The 18384-nt window shown below is 62.3% G+C and overlaps 1 protein-coding gene across 3 annotated transcripts; it reads right to left on the reverse strand.

Annotated features, from left to right (window-relative positions):
• Positions 1-1691: 1691 nt before the first annotated feature.
• Positions 1692-17285, reverse strand: TMC6 (transmembrane channel like 6). Of its 3 annotated transcripts, none has more exons than XM_081218123.1 (21): positions 17048-17285; positions 15214-15347; positions 14918-15060; positions 14651-14746; positions 14172-14330; positions 12764-12869; positions 12526-12619; positions 12032-12163; positions 11551-11741; positions 10542-10686; positions 9724-9879; positions 9117-9271; positions 8932-9013; positions 8604-8701; positions 7450-7545; positions 7122-7197; positions 6277-6410; positions 5957-6133; positions 5787-5865; positions 3182-3249; positions 1692-1958 (listed from the first exon to the last, which is right to left on the reverse strand). In XM_081218123.1, exons 2-21 carry the CDS (start codon positions 15270-15272, stop codon positions 1892-1894), a joined length of 2313 nt encoding a protein of 770 aa, XP_081074249.1. In that variant the 5' UTR covers positions 15273-15347; positions 17048-17285; the 3' UTR covers positions 1692-1891. The 3 variants fall into 3 exon arrangements, with proteins under 3 accessions (XP_081074249.1, XP_081074248.1, XP_081074247.1); XM_081218122.1 differs by having other exon boundaries at positions 9117-9268; positions 12032-12289; XM_081218121.1 differs by having other exon boundaries at positions 12032-12289.
• Positions 17286-18384: the final 1099 nt, after the last annotated feature.

The following is an 18384-nucleotide window of genomic DNA, read 5'->3' on the forward strand; positions in this document are numbered from 1 at the left end:
GCCCATCTGACTTCACAGCCATTGCTCGGTCAGCCCCACACAGGATCCACCACGGAATATTCCAGCTGGAGGACCTTGAGGCCACGTGTGTATCAGAAACAGCTCCGATGGGTGACAGGTGTGCCTGTAAAGAGACCTGGCTCCAACAGTAGCAGGGCTGGCGAGTCTGGAATTTGTACACAGCCAGGCAGGGTGATGCCACAGCCCCGGGCAGAATTTCTTCTCCGGAAAACCTCAGCCTTGCTCTTGAGGACTTTCGACTGATTGGATGAGGCCCACACACGAGTGGGGATAAAACCCTTAAAGCCAGCTAACTGTGGGTGCCGAGCACCTACAAGATGCCTTCACAGCAACACCTCAGTTGGCACTTGAGTCGATAGCCAGGGACACCAACTGACCATCACACGTGGCTTCTGCAGAAATACCCGCTGGCCTTTCGCCTGTTTGTCGTCAGCAGCTCGTCCTGACCTCATAGTTGTTGCAAGGCAGGCGAAGTGGGCCCAGTCATAGCTGGTGGCAGTGCCAGTTCAGACTGGACGCGATCAGTTTATGTCCATCCATCCAAAAGTGCATCGGTCCTCTTCACACAAGAGGCAGACATCTGGCGGGTACTGGCCCCTAGAGCCCAGGTGAGTGTCCCCACCCGACCTCACCCAGCGGCACTCATTCCCGGAGACACAGCCCAGGCCAGCTACTCGTAGAGGTCCTTAAGCACCTCCTGGCTGAGACCAGCCACAACAGGCCCAGGAATCCTGCCTGATCTGTCGGGCGCCCGAGGAAGTCAGGTGACGGTCTGCCCCTGGACGTCTGCCAAATGCAGGAGCACCCTGCATGGGACCATCCTCAGAAGAGGGACCATTTGGGGTTCGCGTGGGCCCCGCTGGGAGCACTGCTAATGGCAGTGGCATCTTCACTGCGGGGCTGGCCTGGCCCCCCCAGGCCAGGTTTGCTCTCCCAGGTTCCCCGCTGGGATGAGGAGCGTGGGCCCATCCCCGCTCTCCCATCCTTTTCCATGGCGGCCGCTGCCCCAGCTCCTGCGGACAGCGAGCACTGGGGCTGTGACAGCCCCGTCCCCTCCTCCCTGCACCCTCTGGTCCACAGCATCCCACAGGTTCCTCAAGCACAGCCCGGCCGGACCTGGGGTCACCCCCGACCAGTCACGGCAGCCAGACCCCGCTCCTGCCACAGGCCTGGGCGCTGGCTGCCCTTCGGCCTGCAGGCTCCTCTCCCCACGGCTTACTAGCAAATGACCCACCCCAGTCCCTCCCTATATTTTCCCACCACCTCCACCCCAGTAACCACTAGAGCATCACCTCATCACTCTCCACACACCCCCGTACTTGTCCCGCATGGCACAGGCTGGCAGGGCAGCGCCTGAAGCTGCAGCGCGGTCCATCCCTGCCATCGGAGGCTGGGCCAGAAGAGGGCGCCCTGCGCTCAACACTGAAACCCCACAGAGTCTGCTTCGTGGGGAGCCCAGCACTAGGGGAGGCCCCTCGGGGCATCTGGTAGGCCGCAGGGCCCTGGCCTGGCAAGGAGAGCAGCCTTGAAGAACCAGAGGGAGAAACTGAAGGGGCGGCACATGCACGAGGCCGAGGTTCCCAAGACCTCAGCCCGGAGGTCGTCCACGGGCTGTACCTACATGCACCTGGGAAGGCCTGAGCATAAGCACGGACTCCCACGAGACAAGCCCATTTCGCAAAACGTGTTTAATCAGGATAAACAGAGTCCTGGACAGGGTCCACTGGGGGTGCTCCAGCCTCGGACGGGCTGCAGACTCCTGTCACCTTCCCCGTGTCCCAGCGGGGCCATCTCCAGGCAGCATCTATGCCTGCAGGTCCATGGGAACCGAGGGCGACAGGGTTCCCGGGCTGCCAGGCCCAGCGCTGTCCTACTGGGCATCCCAGTCGTCTGTGAATACGGCCGGGGGCGTCACGGCCTCCTCGGTTCTACCAACCCTGCCAGAAAGGGGAGTCAGCAAGGGGCCCCGTTGCCTTGGGCAGCGCGGGCCTCGCTTGGGAGGCTGAGAAGCCCCACAGTCATCCCTCTGGCCAGCCGAGGCCAGAGGATCCCCAGCAGCCTTTCTCAGGAGCTGTTTCCAGGCCTCCCAGGGCTGAAAGACTCTGGAGAGAAGTGGAAGGAGCCGGACGAGGCCGGGACTCACCACCGGTAGGCCTTGGCAAGGGAGGGAGTGGTGCGGGCAGGGGATCTTGTGAGATGGCTCGTTCTGGGGGCTCTGCTGCCCGGGGTTGGGGCGGGGGAGCCCCAGGGGCCTCGACCTGCAGACCTCAGCTGGCCCACCTGGCCGGGCGGGGGTCGAGGAGGGGTGTGTGTGCATTCCCGTGGGTGGCCTGTTTGTCCAGGCAGCAGGACGATGTCTGAGTTCATCTCCCCTTCCCTGGGCTCAGCCGCAGGTAACAGTTGAAGGGTGAGACGTGCGGCCACAGGAGCAGGGCGCGGGGCTGGGGCAGCAGCATTCGGGGGGGGGCAGGGGGGGTGTTCACGTCACAGGGAGAATGGGGGCAGGGGCCTGAGGAGAAGGCCAGCCCGGCTGACCCCCGACCCATCAGGACGCGGGTGGCAGAGGGACTTCCCTGGTGGTCCAGTGGTAAAGAATCCGCCTTCCAGTGCAGGGGACGTGGGTTTGATCCCTGGTCGGGGAACTAAGATCCCACATGCCGTGGGGCAACGAAGCCCACGCGCCACAACTACCGAGCTCGCGCGCCACAACTAGAGCCCGCTTGCCACAACTACAGAGCCCACACACTCTGGAACCCACGTGCCACAACAAAAGAGCCCACATGCCTCAACGAAGATCCCACGTGCCACAACTAAGACCCGACGCAGCCAAAAAATAAGTAAAATAAATAGATATTAAAAAAAAAAGACGGGGGTGGCAGAGAGGAGGGAAAGGGCGTAAGACACCCCAGCCCCACCTTGCCCCCTGCACACAGTTCCTTCATTTCTTTTCTTTCTCAGCAAACTTAAGTTTTCCTCCCCCCCCAAATGCCCCACACACCTGAGGAGGAAAGGTGGGGAAAGAGGGCAGGGGAGTCCCAAGAGGCTGTGGGCCACCCAGGGAGGCCGGCAGTCACTTCCCTCCCCACCACCGGCAGAAAGAGGTCTCCCTGTGCAGCACCCGTTCCTTCTCCCCCACACACTCCCCTCCAGGGCCCCTCACCTGCTCCTCTCCTTCCTCTCGTAGATACGCTGAAGCTTGTTGATTAAGAAGATTTTGTCTTCCCCCTCCTAGAAATGCCAGAACACAAAGGCTGAGAAAACAGCCATCGCGTGTCCGTCCAGAAGTGCCCTGTTCCAGACTGCACTTGGGGTAGCTCACAAAGAGTGTCTGACATCACAAGCACAAAAAGTTTAAAGAAGGGGGACAGAGGCACCAAACAAGGACAAGGAAAAACCAAGAGCCAAATAGTGGGCATATATATATATATGTATATATATATACATATATATACACACACATATACACATATATATACACACACACACATATATATGCCTCTAAGCTTCCTAGTGGCCAAGGTGAAAAGGGAAATGTGATCAGTTGCACAGTGAGGACTGCCTACCCAGCCTGACTCAATGTACAACCGGCCCTGACACTTAGTCTGTCTTGGGCAAATTACCTCCCCTCTGACCTCGGTCACCATCTGTAAAAGAGGGATACAAATGTCTGTGTCATGGGGTTTTTATTAGTTTTCTATTGTTGACCTAATCAATTATGGAAACTTAGTGGTTTAAAACAACACAAATTCAACATCAGCTCTGGAGGTCAGAAGTCCAAAATGGGTCTCAGTGAGCTAAAATCAAGGAGTCAGCAGGGCTGGTTCCTTCCAGAGCCTCTGGGGAGAATCTTTCCTTGCCTGTTCCAGCTTCTGAGTCTGCCCACATCCCTGGGCTCACGGCCTCCTTCAGAGCCAGCAACGGCCAGTCAAGTCTTTCTCACACCTCTTTCTCTGACACTGACTCTCCCACTTCCTTTGTGAAGGACCTTACTGATTACATCGATTACATCCTGCCCACCCGAATAATCCAGGATAATCTCCCACCTCCAGGTCAGCTGAGTAGCAACTGTAATTCCATCTGCGACCCTAATCCCACAACCCCAATGCCACTTAACGTGGCACCTTCACAGCTTCTGGGATTAGGACAAAGACATTGTCTTTGGGGCAGGTATTGGCCAACCCAGGGCTCTTTCAACAAGGGACTGTGAAAACGCACATAAAGCTTTAAGTCTAGGACCCAGTAAGCATCAGGCGGATTTCAGGGCCCATCAAACCCCGGGGTCAGACTGGATTCCTTGCGGGGAGTCTTCACAAAGAGAAAACAGCAATTTTGTCAGGATGCATTCTGGGCGCTGGGGACCCTGGCTCACCCACGAAGGCGCTGAGACACCTACGAGGTGGAACCTCCTTAACAGACCTCCCTGTTTTCTCTCCATCGAGTTGGTGGGTACAGAGGGCTGTGCACCTGAGTAAGCCACCTGCCCAGGCCAGGGAAAAGATGCTCCGAGAGCAGGCTGAGATCAGAAGTGTGGCCCCAAAGACTCAGAACCAGGGCCAGCCTCGGCCTCGGGAGGACACAGCCTGCAGCAAGGGCCACCTGGGGAACCATCCTTCAGCTCCTAGAGGAACGGCGGGCAGAGCTGGGACTCCCCCTCCCAACAACGCTGCTGTGCATCCCACCACCACGGGGCACCACAGGCCCCAAAGCTCTACACGGTAGGGCAGGAGCCAGTTGGGAAAAACCCACTTCCAATAGCTGTACCTCAGCCAACATGCCCAGCCTGAGCACTGCCCTCGGTCTGTGAAAGGGGAGGAGAGTACTGCCTTACTTACAACCGTATAAAAAGTGGGAGCTGTCCCCAGGGCATCCTTCCACGCAAGAAGACCTGACCCAGGGTCCCTGCACCAATTAGCCAGCAGCAGAGTCACAGGCGAGCTGCACCCCAGCCCCGTCCTGCCTCGGCTGACACCCAGCAGCTGACCCCCAAGTCATTTTTAACGAAAAGTGGCTAGTGGCCACCAGCGCTGATGTGACCGCCTAGGGGACACAGGCACCAGCTGGCCCCAAGGTGGGCTCAAGCATTAAGTACACAAGTGAGAAACTGGGAAGGAAAAGGAAAAAAGAAGAAACAGCGGGCTTCCCTGGTGGCGCAGTGGTTGAGAGTCCGCCTACCGATGCAGGGGACACGGGTTCGTGCCCCGGTCCGGGAGGATCCCACGTGCCGCGGAGCGGCTGGGCCCGTGAGCCATGGCCGTTGAGCCTGCGCGTCCGGAGCCTGTGCTCCGCAACGGGAGAGGCCACAACAGCGCGAGGCCCACATACCGCAAAAAAAAAAAAAAGAAGAAGAAACAGCGGTGGGGAGAGTGATGTCGGGGCCCTGGGGGCAAGGTTGGGGACCTGGGGATGAGGTCAGAGCCCACCAAGTGTTCAGGGGAGACCCGCTGTCACTGACAGGTGCCCCTGAGCAGCCAGCCCAGACCCAGGGAGGACAGGACCAGGTGAAAGGCCATTCCTGTCTGGGGAAACGCCAGGCCAAGTGACTCTGACCTACGGGGCAGTGACTTGTTTTCAAGGTGATGGGAGGCCCGGTAACTGCGCAGGGAGGGAGGGACAGCCTGCGGGCAAGGCTGGGCGGCCTCTAGTGGGGATGCGGGGTGGGGGGCGGCCCTTTCCACAGCCCAGGTCCGGGGGGAGGTGTGGAGGGGGAGGGGCCGCGGGTATGAGACAGCAGGCACCCCCGAGGTGGGAGCCCAAGGGGCACTCACGTTGCTTAGCTGCTCCTTGAGGAGGCAGATGACTTTCCGCTGGCCCTTCACCACCTGGATGTTGAGGTAGATCACGGCCCTGCGGGAGATGGCTGCTCAGGCTGGGCCCTCGCGCAGGAGCCCCGGGGGAGGGAGACCAGGGCCCCCACCCGGGCCTGCCCCGCACTCACAGCAGCAGAGCCGACGCCAAGTAGATGGGGAAGGCACTTTCCACCAGGTACTGGTGGATCCAGGGCAGCCAGGAGACCCTGGGGCCCGCCTCCTCCAGGTGGCGCACCCACACCTTGCCCGCCTCATACATGGTGTCCAGGGTCCGGAAGGGGCCGCAGATGCTCGAGGGCTTCACACTGGGGGAAGAAGAGGGCAGGCGGCTTGACCCCTCAGCCTGGACAAAGGCCACCTCCACACCACCCAAACCGTGGCCACCAGCCACAGCGGCCCCAGGGGGCAGCTCCCCATCCCGCCCCCCGGAGGCCGAGGGCCCACTCACTGCCAGATGGCGTAGCAGAGGAAGACGGCAGCGCCCAGAAAGGAGGGGAAGCAGAGCAGCGAGGTGAAGACGGTGCTCATGTGGGAGGCCCTCCAGGGCCTGCGGGGCGCCTGGCAGTTGGCCATCAGGCTGGTCTGGGGACAAAGGTTGCGCTCTGCCACCGCCCTGCCACCCACCCTCCCCCAGGCCTGGTGGGGCCTCCAAGAGGGAAGAGGGGCAAGGCCGGCAGTGGGCTGGGGGTGTTCTGCTTGCAGGGGAAGCCCGAGCCGAGCCCCCAGGACAGCCCCGCAAAGAAGCAGACACTCAGCATCTGAGCCCACAGGCTAGAAAGGGCCAGCGGGGCTACCTCCCGGTCTACGGAGGGGAGACTGAGGCTCACAGGGGGCAGGCTGGCCAGGTCACCCGCACGTGAAAGGGTTGATACTAAAAGCCACCTCCACTGACTGAAGGTCTCCACTGTGCCTGACGCTTTATAAACGTCATCTCCAGCAGTGCCCCCCAGAGCAGCATCCACGTTGTACAGAGGAGGAAACACAGGACCAGAGAGAAGGACCTGGTTCTGAGCACCTCCCAGCCCCCCGGCCCTAAGCCCTGGCCCGTGCACACGGGCACCTGGCAATGACCACGGACCCTGACGGGATGCTGCCCAGCCTGCCAAAGGCAGTGATGCAGGGACGGGACGGGGGTCAGCTGTGGCCCATGGAACTGACCCCAGAGGGTGGCCCTGGGCTGCCAGCCCCACACCACTTGGGTCAGGGCTCCGCATCTGCCGGCCCAGCGGCCACCCTGGCTGCACACTCTCCCCAGGCCCCGCTGCCCTCCCAGGGACCCAGTGGCACCTTTACCTTCTTGACGTAGAAGAGGAACAGCAGCTTGATGATCTGCATGGCGGGGAGGAGCGGGGAGAAGAGGACCCCCAGCCTGAGGAGAGCGAGGAAAGGAGAGGCCTGCGTCCCAGAGGCTAGGTCCCGACCCCTGTGTGGCTCCCCAGGCCTAGAAAGGCCACCCGGGCCTGGTTCGGGGTCAGGACCCCGGGGAGCTGAGACTGGGTCCCCGGGGAAGTGAGGGGTCAGGTCGCTCCAGATTCCCAGGGCTGGGCCTTGCTGTGGCCCAGGGGGAAGCGGTCAGCCTCCCCAAGGGCCAGGCACTGGGACACAAGTGGGAGAAGCTCACCAGGTCAGGGTCTGCCCGTAAATCAGCTCCAGAACATTCCCCGCAATGTCGAACTCAGGCTTCCCCTTCCTCTGAGACCTCTTCTCAGAGATGAGCCTGGGCAGAAGAACCCCTGGGGTCACGCGGGAGGGCCAATCCCCGAGACAGACCCTCGTCCCCACCCCGACCCACATGCCAAGCTGAAGACCCTGCCCGCCCCACCAGGGTGCCCAGTGATGCAGAGGGGAGACGGAGGCCTGGGGTCCCACCCTGAAGGGTCAACACTGCAGCCAGCTTCATCTCCGTCTTTTTTCTAAGCATGTACAAATACACCCAGGTATAAATGTGCACATCAGCACATCAGCATCAAATATTTTACTGCCTTTTTTTTTTTTTTGGCTGCGTTGGGTCTTCGTTGCTGCGCGCGGACTTTCTCTAGTTGCGGCGAGCGAGGGCTACTCTTCATTGCGGTGCATGGGCTTCTCACTGCGGTGGCTTCTCTTGTTGCAGAGCATGGGCTCTAGAGCGCAGGCTCAGTAGTTCTGGCACGTGGACTCAGTAGTTGTGGCTCGTGGGCTCTAGAGCACGGGCTCAGTAGTTGTGGCACATGGGCTTAGTTGCTGCGCGGCATGTGGGATCTTCCCAGACCAGGGTCCGAACCCGTGTCCCCCGCATTGGCAGGCGGATTCTTAACCACTGCGCCACCAGGGAAGTCCCTGTTTTACGGCTTTTTAAAAATCTTATTATTATTAAATTCATATGTTCTCAAAGAAAACACAGAAAAAAGGAAATGACACCTACAATGCTAGCACTCGTAGCCAGGACATCTGAAAATGTTCCTCTACTTTGTTCTTCCTCCCAACCCCCTTTTTCCTTTGTATGAGACAGATCATACTATATGCGTCATTTTGAAACCTGTTTTCTTTTCCAATCTCAAAATAGGTTATATCCTGTCTCCTAAATGTTTTTCTCAGTTTATCGATATTTTACAGAAGAGCCGTCATGGGTAGAGATTTATGGCCCCAATTTGGGGTCAGGTCCTGATTTTCAGAGGCCTGAGAACTGCCTGAGTGACCCTCACCTCCACCACACAGGTGAGGATGCCAGGAGCCCTTCCGCAGGGGGAGCCCAGGTGCCCAGGAGGTGAGCGCAGGGACCCGCCCCTGGGGCCTCACCTCCACACCAGCTCCCCCAGAAACGTGTCCAGCAGCGTGAAGATGAAGTCCATCACCATGAGCCGGTACAGCTCCTGGCCCACAAAGTCCTCCCAGCACTGAAATGGACGCGGCCTCAGCCCCCAGTGCCCTGGTGCCCCCCACCCCTGCTCCCCGTGCCCACCTGGGGGCCTCCAATATGCTTGTAGACCAGGCCAGGTAAGATCAGGTGAGGGCTGGCTGCTGTGAGGGGCCACCACGTCCACCCCCAACCTGGGACCAGGGCAGACCCTCTTGAGGGGCCCGGGGAGCCCCACGCCTCTGCCAGCACCGCCCAGCCCCCCCTCACCTGGTCCTTCAGGGTGCCCACCCTGCGGCCCAGCCAGTGGTAGCAAAGAATCCCCAGAATGACCATCTTGAGGATGAGGTTCCTGCGGAAAGAGGCGGGGGGGGCATGCACAGGCTGAGGGGTGCCTGGGAGACAGAGGTCCCGCCCCAGAAAGCCCCACCTGGCGGCCCCATCTGGCCACGCACCTGCAGATGGCCACGTACACCTCTAGCACTGGGGAGTCATGCCGCTCCAGGATGGCCAGGACGCGGAACAGGTAGGGGGCCCCCAGGTTGAGAAGGCAGACCACCAGGGGCAGGGCCAGCAGCGCCCCTTCCCGCTCAGCAGACACGCGGCTCTGCTACGGCAGGGGGAGGGCCAGCGGTCAGCACCCCAAGGACAGAGGCAGGTCCACTGATGGGCCCGAGACGGGGGAGGGGCCGCAGGGAGGGGTTCCCAGGGCAGAAGAGGGGGGTGGAAGTGGCAGGCACGCCACCCTCCGCCCCAGGCCCAGTGTTCAAACCGCACAGGAAGGGGGGTGGGAGGGGGAGGAAGGGGGGTGGGAGGGGGAGGACGGGGGATGGAACACAGGTGTCGGGGGAAGAAAAGAGAAACCAAGACGAGAAAACAAAAGGACAGAAAAATAGGGAGAGTGTGAGACAGAACAAGAATGAGAACAAGGCCCGTGAGGGAAGCGGCCTCCAGGGAGGGCCCGGGCGGAGGGTGCGGGGCCCCAAGGGGCCCAGTCTAACGAAGCAGGCGTCTGACCCCACGGCCAAAGCCTCCGCGGGGACCCCCACGCCCTCCCCGCACCTGGATCACGAGCTCTGAGAAGGTGTAGACGGCCAGGGCGCACACCAGCGTGGTCCCCAAACACAGCAGCCACACGAGCCCCAGCACAGCCGCCTGCCGCAGCCGTCCGCACGCCCCCCGGGGGCGCTGCCACAGCCGCCCCTCAGCCAGCAGCTCCTGGAGGCGGCAGCAGGCTTGTCACCTGCGACACAGACGCATGGAGACGCGCAGACACATGCACCACACCCCCGGGGACACGTGGAGCAGACACACAGGGAGGCTCCCGCCCACCCCTGGGGCCACGGCCCGTCGCTCCCCCTGCTCTGGGGCCCCTCCAGGCACCAGGAGACCGCAGGACAGGGCCACAGGCTGAGGCCTGACCCAGCCGCTCCCACCCCCCCTCCCCAGCCCTGCCTCCTGAGCTGTCCTGCCTGTGGACAGCCGTCCCCTTGCTGACCCGGAGCCCCAGGGCACTCCCTGGGGGCCCATCAGCCAGGTCAAAGCTGTGAGCTGCCCTGACCCAAATCCCGCAGCGGGAAACCCCAGAAAGGCAGAGAATCTTCCGCGAGGCCCAGGCCAGCCACCCTCTAGCCCTGAGGCCTTGGGCAAAGGACTGAGGCCTCAGTGTCCTCACGTGTACCCCAGGGCTATTTTGGGGACCGGGAGCACGTGCCAGCTGGTGCCCCACAGGCCTCTTCCCGCGGGGGCCGGGGGACACAGGGACTCCGGGGAGAGGGCCCGAGAGCAGCCCTAACCCTCTCCCACTGGAGCAGGCCCCGACTGGTGTTCCCTGGACACGGGGTGGGGGACGGCGGCCCCAGGGCCCCTGGGCAGCTCACCTTCAGCTGGGTTCGGATATTGTCGTGCTGGAGGCGGGTGGCCCATTTCTGAGTCACTTTGTAGTCCCAGGAACAGAAAACAGTGACGGCATGGACCCCCGAAGTGCTGCCTACCCGATAGCTCTCCCCAAAAGAGCGGGACATGCTGGGAGAAGCAGAGGCAGGCAGAGGGTGAGATGGGGCGGAAGGCGCAGCGGCTGGGGAGGAGACAGATGGGTGCTCCCTGCGGCCAAAACCCACCACCCACTCAGAGAAGCCCCCCTGGCGCTGGATGGGCCTCCGGCCACTCTCCCTGCCCCACCTCTAGCCCAGAGCTCTCAGCCTCCTGGTGTGGACTGCCGGCCACTCTTAAATCAGCCCTGACCAACAGGGTGCCCGCCAGCCACAAGTGGCTAGAAGAGGGGTCAGGCTCCACTCCCCACCAACATGGCCAGCTGCCTCCCACCCAGACGTGGCTGCAGAAGGTGCTGGCTCACCTCAGGGCCTTTGCACTGCCTCTCCCGATAAACAAAACACCTTCCCCGGCCTTTCTCCAGCCCCCTCATTTAACCTCCCTCTCTGGGATGACTGCCACCGCCCTGGGAAGCTGGTCTGACTTCCTCTCCTATGCTCCAAAACACCTGAGCAACATAACACCAGGAGTTTCCCAGCCTCTTCATTGGCCTGTCTTCTCCTGTAGACAGCAAGCTTCTCAAGGACATGCACCAAACTCATTTACCTTCCTGTCCTGAGCAGAGCACAGCAAATGTTTGTGGAGTGGATGGGTGCATGGATGAAAGTGTGGGCGGATGGATGGAAAGAAGGCAGGATCCATGGATGCACGGTTGATAGATGGATGGATGGATGGAGTGATGATGGATGAATGGATGATGAAGTGATGATGGATGGATAGGTAGCTGGACGGACGAATGGATGGGTAGCTGGATGGATGGATGGATGGATGGACAGATGGATGCACGGGTGGATCAATGGCGCTCAAAGCCAGGGTCATAGGGTGGAGGGCTATTACCTGTACACCAGAGTGATGCAGGTGATAAAGAAAGCTACCCCCACGGTGAAGAGGTAGGCCAGGGGCATGTTGTAGGGCAGGCCGCCCGCCTCAGGCGTGCACTGGCCGCCATCCAGCGGGGAGGCACACGGCTGGTTCAGCGTCGCGTTACTATAGTAGCCGTAGTACATGACGGTGTGGGTGAAGCAGCCCTGCAGAGAGGACGCCCGGCCACATAAGGGACTCTCCCCCTCCCTGCACCTGACCCACCCTCAGGCTTGGAAGGCAGATGGAGGGCACCCAGGGGGCAGGGCGAGGGGAAAGGCAGAAGGGGAAGGGCCAGGGCAGGGGCAGTGAGGAGAACACGGAGGTGGGCAAAGGGCCGCGGCCACCCTGGAGCTGCCAGGGCACCCCCCTCCCGGAGTCGCAGCAAGGGGTGAGGTGGGGGTCCCTGGAGGAAGCCGTGACAAGGGGGCACCTGCCCGCCCCCACCAAGCCTCACCCCGCCCGTGAGAAGCTCCAGGCCCCTGAAGGCGGGTGTGGAGCCCGAGGGCGCAGGCGGGAAGGCAGCCTGCACGGCCACGATGAAGGCCAGCAGTGGCAGCAACAGCAGGGTGTTGAAGGCCAGCAGGGTCTTGAGGAAGAGGAAGTAGGAGAGAACGCTGGAGCCGAACTGGCCCCCAATCCGCTTCAGGGCGTAGTGCCAGGGCATCAGGGCCTGCAGCCCTGAGAGCAGCGCGAGCCCCAGGTTGTGCGATGCCTGTAGGGTCAGCAGCAGGACAGCCCTCAGGCGAGGCTGGAGAGGGGAGCCGGCCCCCAACCAGTCCCCGGGCCAGGCCTAGAGCGCAGGGGCAGTGGAGGGGCAGCCACGAGGGGAGGGGGGTCGATCACACCCAGAGCCAGGCTGAAGGCTAGAGGACCCCACGAGCGGCACGCGGAGGGAGAACACGTGGCCCCCCTCAGCGCCCCCACCACCAGCCGCCCAGAGGCACCTACCAGGATACAGCTGTCACGCAGCCGGCTGCAGCAGGAGAGGAGCCCATGGCGCACCCGGGCCCTCGGCTTGCCCCTCGGGGGCCGGCTCTCCTCTCTGGGGGCAGAGGCGGCATCAGGGCTTGGTCCACTCCCTCCCAGGGACCACCCGCCCACCGCAGGCTCAGGGCCCTTCTCACCAACCACCACGCCCAGCCGAGGAAGTGGGTCTGGGGTCCGCACGAGGCCGAGGGGCACTGACCGCAGGCGGCGTTTCTCGGCCAGGCTTAGCGGCATCCCCCGGAGTATGTGGTCCCGCTGGGCCACCGTCAGGCCCTGAAGCTCCTTCACCAGGAGGCCCCGCTTCTCTGCAGGAGCAGGAAGGAGCCCTGCTGGTTCCCCGCAGCATCCTTCCCTCCCTCCCACAACTGTGGCCGTTCCCGGCAACACAGGCCTCTGCCGCCCTGCCGGGCCCAATGGCTCCTCTCTGCCAGGACCCTGTGCTGCCCACCCGTCCCATACCCCCACTGGTCATCACTCTCTCACCTCCACCCCCTGGAGCCCAGGGCACGATCAAGTTCCCAGCATCTTCCAAGGCCCAGCCCAGCGGCCCCTCCGCCTTGAACCAAACTCTCCTCTTGGGTCCCCACTCGCATCTTGCTCTGACCGCCCAATGCCCCTGAGCCCTGTCCGCCCCCCACTCAGCAGCCCCCCCCGTCCCCCCACCACTTCCCACTATGCCAAGGCCTGGTGGGGTGAGTAGGGGAGGGCAGGACCTGGAGATCTGCCCCTCCCCTATGTCCTCGTTCCTTTCATCTTCACAACCACCCTGGAAAGGGGGTGCTATTTTAACCCCACCTTACAGATAAAAAATGACCAGAAAGCAGACACCTGGCGTGGTTTACACAGTGAAACTGGAATGTCCATCCTGACCTCAGAGCCCACACCACCCTGCACTGCTCCATCACCCACCAGCTGCAGGCCTTGGGTAAACAGGGAGAGGAAACACAGGCAGGGCCCCAGGAAGTACCCAAGCCCCTGGGCACTGATGCCAGAGACCACCTGGCTGAAGACCAACCTGTGAGCTGTGCCCTGCTCCCTCCTACGACCACTCTCCCTTGTTCCCCAGCCCCACCACACAGGGCTCCCAGATACTCAGGCAAGCCAGCAGGCTCCCACCTCAGGGCCTTTGCCCATGCCCCATTGACTCTAGTGTCACTTCCTCCAGGAAGCCTTCCTGGGTCACTCCTGGCTAGACAGGTTCCGTGACACTCTCCTGCGGCGTGCCTTTCCTCAGCTGCCCTTATCTGAGCTTCAACCATCCACTTATCCATTTATTTGGTTCCTGTCTGTTTCACAAGGCAGACAATAAGCTGCATGAGAGCTGACTGGGTCTGCTTACCACCATCACATCCCAAAGCCAACACCAGCGTCTGCGACACTACAAATGCTCAACAGACGCTGTGGAGCGCGTGCCTGCATGAGCCAAACACTGTGCAGCCGGAAAGGCCCACACTTCTCTGAGCCAGTGGCCGGGACACCGAAACACTCCCATACCCCTGCAAAGAGACCTCACCGCTGGGGGCCTTCAGACAGCCCACTGCACCCCAGCCCCCCGACCCGGCCTGCTGACCTCCTCCCCACCGAGGCTCCGGGCCCCCCTCACTCACCATCCTCCTCCAGGACCGTGGGGTCCAGTTCCAGGTCGTACAGGCGGAGGCTGGGCCGGGCTGAGCGGCCCACATCCCTGAGCTGAGGCCGGCCGGCCCTGCGGCGTAGCCTCACTGTGCGGCTGTAGTATTGGGAGAGGATGGCGCCGCGGCTCCGGCCTGTGGAGGCCGCTGGTCAGGGGGGGGACGCGCCCCCCTTACATAGAGGCAGGGGCTGCCCCCCCACTCCTTCCCAGGACCCAGGAAAGTTCTTTCACAAGAGACCTCAAGCAGCACCAGGTTCCCAAAAGCATATTTTTATCCCCGTGAGGACTCCAGAGTCATTTTTAGACCGCGGCGAGGCTGCATGGGACTGGGCTGGGCCTCCAAGCAGCAGACGGGGTGGGGTAAGAGCCGAAGAGGCCTGGCTCTGAGGTACACAGATCCCTGCCAGAAACCGCAGCCCAGCCCAGGGTCCAAAGGCAGAGGGTCCCACTCACCAATGGTGCGACTGGGCATGCTGGCCAAGATGCGGAGTGTGGCTGTGCTGTAGACAGGGGCGCCCTCGGGCCCCAGCAAGGCCTGGCGGTCACTGCCTGCCCAGCAAGAAAGACTCATCCAGAGGTTCTGGCCGGAGATATCCCCTGCCCATCCCCTGCCCACCCCCTGCCCCAAGCTGCTAGGAGGGGCTTCCTGAGAGGTTGAGAGGCTCCGTGTCTGGCCCACACATCCCAGCACCCGGCCTGGGCCAGGGCAGGCGGGCTCACCTGAGGCCCCCAGGGCTCCAGCCCCCGGTACCCTCTGCTGCAGCTCCAGCCCCTCCTCGGCCACCCAGCGGCTCTGCTCCTGGATGAGCTGGTGGAAAGAGTCGTGCACTTCGCTCTCATCATAGGGGCTGGGCTCCTGGCTGCTGGGGTGAGAATGGGGAAGGGGCAGGAGTTCAGGCTGCGGCTGACCCAGTCCTTGCCCCAGCATCCTATCCCCTCCGAAGGGCTGAGGTCCAGACCACCTCTCCCTGGGGGTGATACATCCCAGCCCCCCAGCCCCACCTCAGAGCACTTACTCCTCTGGGTCCTGTGGGGTCTCAGGGACATTGAGGACAAAAGCCAGCGACCGGGACATATCTGCGGCCCACCCGCAGCCAATCTGCCGACCTAGGGCAGTTCAGAGCCTGGACACAGCCTCAGGAGCCTCCCGCTGCCCATGTGATGAGACAGAAAGCGTTACAGCAAAGTTAGCCTGGCACCCAGCTCCACTGCCCGCTCCCTGGGGACCATGGGGGGTGCCACTCCCAGCCCAGGCTGCCTGAGCCCCCATCCTGCCCCCATCCACACACAAACACCAACGCATGGCCAAGTGAGTGGCCCCAAATAATCCTCAGGCCAGAACGGACTGAGGGGAACTCCTTCCGGAGGGAAGGAGGAAGGAAGTGAGGGGAGTCTGGGCAGTTCCCCACCGGCTTCCTCAGTGACGCCATCCCTGAGAGATGCGGAGTGGGTGGGGTGCCTGTGGATAGGTTCTCCATTCCTAGGGTTCTGACCCAGAGATGCCGCCCTCTGGGTGAGAAAGGTCAGGGCAGCTGAGACCTTCCCTGTGCCCGCCCGTGACCACACAGCACTTCCTCCCGGCTGGAAATCCCACAGACAGCTAGCAGCCTGGGCCCTCACCCTCACCAGCCCCTGACAGAACAGCAGACAGGATGGCCTCCTCGGCTGCGCCCCACCCTGCATCCCCCCCACAGGAGTCACTGCACGCCAACCTGGGCGCGTCAAAGTCGACAGCCCTCCTGGGAGACTCCCCTACATTCCATCACCTCCCAGCAGGCCAGGGCAGCTGGCTGGGGGAGGGGTGCTGGGCGTTAAACAGGCAGCCTTTGTCCAGCCTTTGTCCGGGCTCTGCCATCACCCAAGACAACTGAACCAGGGTGGCCTTGTCCAGGCTCTTCAGCCTGTGGGAGTGGGGCGAGGGCAGCAGGCTCCCAACCACCCGCTGAGTCCTGCAGGACTCTGCCGCGGCAAGACTGGGCCCAGCCCTCGGTCTGCCCTGTCCACCCGTCCTCGCTACCCTCACCCCCGGGGAACTCAGCACGGAGGAAAGTTGGCTCAGCTCAAGGGGCTTCCTCGGGCGAGGCCAGGGTGTCCAGACAGAGCAGGTCCTGCTAGGGCTGTACCCAGACAGTGCCCTCACTTAGGGGTGTCCAGTCTCTGAGCCCAGGCCGCACAGAGTCCAAGCCCCCCCACCTTCTCTCTCACAGGAGCACAGTGTGGAGAAACCAGCAGAGAGAGGTCAGAGGTGGACTCTTGACTCCGCTTGAAATGGAGAGTAGCTGGAGCTGGGGCTGAGGGTGTGCCCCCCAATCCAGTCCCTAGAGCTGGAATTCCTTCCTGGAAAGACAGACCTTCCCAGGTTCAGATCTACAGGCCTCTCCCACACACCCCTTCTCCAGGAGGGCGGAGCAGGGAGATGGAAGGTGCTCAGAGGCTGCCTGGGGGGTGGGGGCTCACCTGGGCACTGGCATCTGGGCACTGCCCAAGACTTCTGCCCAGCGGGTACCCAACACCCTGGCACCCTTGCCCAGGCAGGGACAAGTCAGGCAGGAGTTTCCAGGGTGCACCATTCCTGAGCCGTGAGCCAGGTAGGGAGGGGCAGGGTGGGGCCCGTTTCCAGAAACCCCACCCCAGCCAGAGGCCAGTCCTCTGGGAGCAGCTACTGTCCAGTCAGAGCCGCAGCCCAGCCTCTGGGCCGAGGGAAGGCAGCAACTCCGAGACCCTGGACCCCTCATCTGCCAGTCTCCCACACGCCCACTTTCCGCCAGTGGTACCCACCTGCAAACCCGGCCTCCCCACCCTTTCCCATCCCGAGAGACACACACCACCGCCCTGACGCCCGCCACCTGCCTGTTGGGGTGAGCTGAGATCTTCACGTCCCCCGCCCGGACGCCCCTGAGAGAGTCAACTCAGGGAGTGAACTCAGGGAGATCCAAGAGAACCCGAGGAGGAAACTCAGTGCTCAGTGGCCCCAGAGGCCCAAAGGAATTCGGAGGGGGTGGAGCTGGTAGCCGCAGGGGAACTGGATGGGGCTAGGAGGACGAGGGCGCCGTCCCCAAGCCCCAGAACTGCGGCCCCCACCCACGACACGGCACCCGCATCCCGGCACTGAGCTGGAAGGCGCTGGGGAGGAGGGGCCCGGCGCGCGGCTCACCTGTCCCCCGCGAGGGCCGCCGGGAACTGTGTCTGGGCTCCACCAGCTGCGGGAGGGGTGGTGAGTTCAGAGGGAGGGAGCGGCCAAGAGCCCTGGGACGACCTGTGACCTTATCAGGCCTGGCGGGGCCAGAGTGCTGCTCCGCCCAGCCCCGGCCCACGTGGCGACGGGGCTCGGACAAGTCACGTGACCCTGCGGGGGGGCGCGCCCCGCTCCTCCTGCTTCCCCTCCCCGTCGAGCCCTCGGCGACTGTGCCCTCTCCCCACCAGCTTTCGACCCCTCCTCTCACCCCACCCTGAGGTCTGAACAAGATGAAGGCGGCGAGTGTCTGGAAGTGTTCCAGTCTCCGGTTGAAGCCAATTTCTGTGGGACTCAGTTTCCCCAAGTTTCAAATGGGGACAATGATTCCAGACCCGTCCACTTCCCAGGGCGATTATCAAAATAACACGATGCGGCAAAGCCACACGGATACGGCGGGCGTTGCAGGACCAGACTGGGTAACCCCTTCCTCCAGCACAGCCTCCTGCGACAACTGCCCCAAGCTGGCTGGTAGAACCCGGGGTTATCTCCGCCCTCCCGATGTGGGCGTGGTTTCTCCAGCAGAGTTCCGGCACACTTCCTGTGTGCTAGGTGGGGAGGAGGGGAGGCGCACTTAGGGGCTGTCCCCATTGCTGTTTGCTCCGTTATTCCCCACAAGCCAGGGAGGGGGGCACTGATGACCCTAGCTCACAGATGAGAAAACGGGCCGAGAGGTCAGTCAGCCTCCAGGGTGTCATCGGCCAGGGTGTGAGTCTTGTCCACCTGGGAGCTCTACCTAGAAACCTGACCTCGAAAATGCCCGGCAGGCCAGAGGAGAGTCACCCTTGGGTTTGAGAAAAGGGTGGGATTTGGACAGTGGTGGGAGCCATTTCTGGTTGCGAGAAGCCTTGAGAGGAGGGCAGGGTGAAAGTGAGCTGGAAGGCAGAAAGGAAGGAGAGGGCCCTCCTGGAGGGGAGGACAAGTGGGCCAAGCCAGGATGCCCAAATAGAGAGTT

The sequence above is a fragment of the Mesoplodon bidens genome, assembly GCF_964165515.1.
Source record: "Mesoplodon bidens genome assembly, chromosome: 19".
Classification (NCBI taxonomy): domain Eukaryota; kingdom Metazoa; phylum Chordata; class Mammalia; order Artiodactyla; family Ziphiidae; genus Mesoplodon; species Mesoplodon bidens.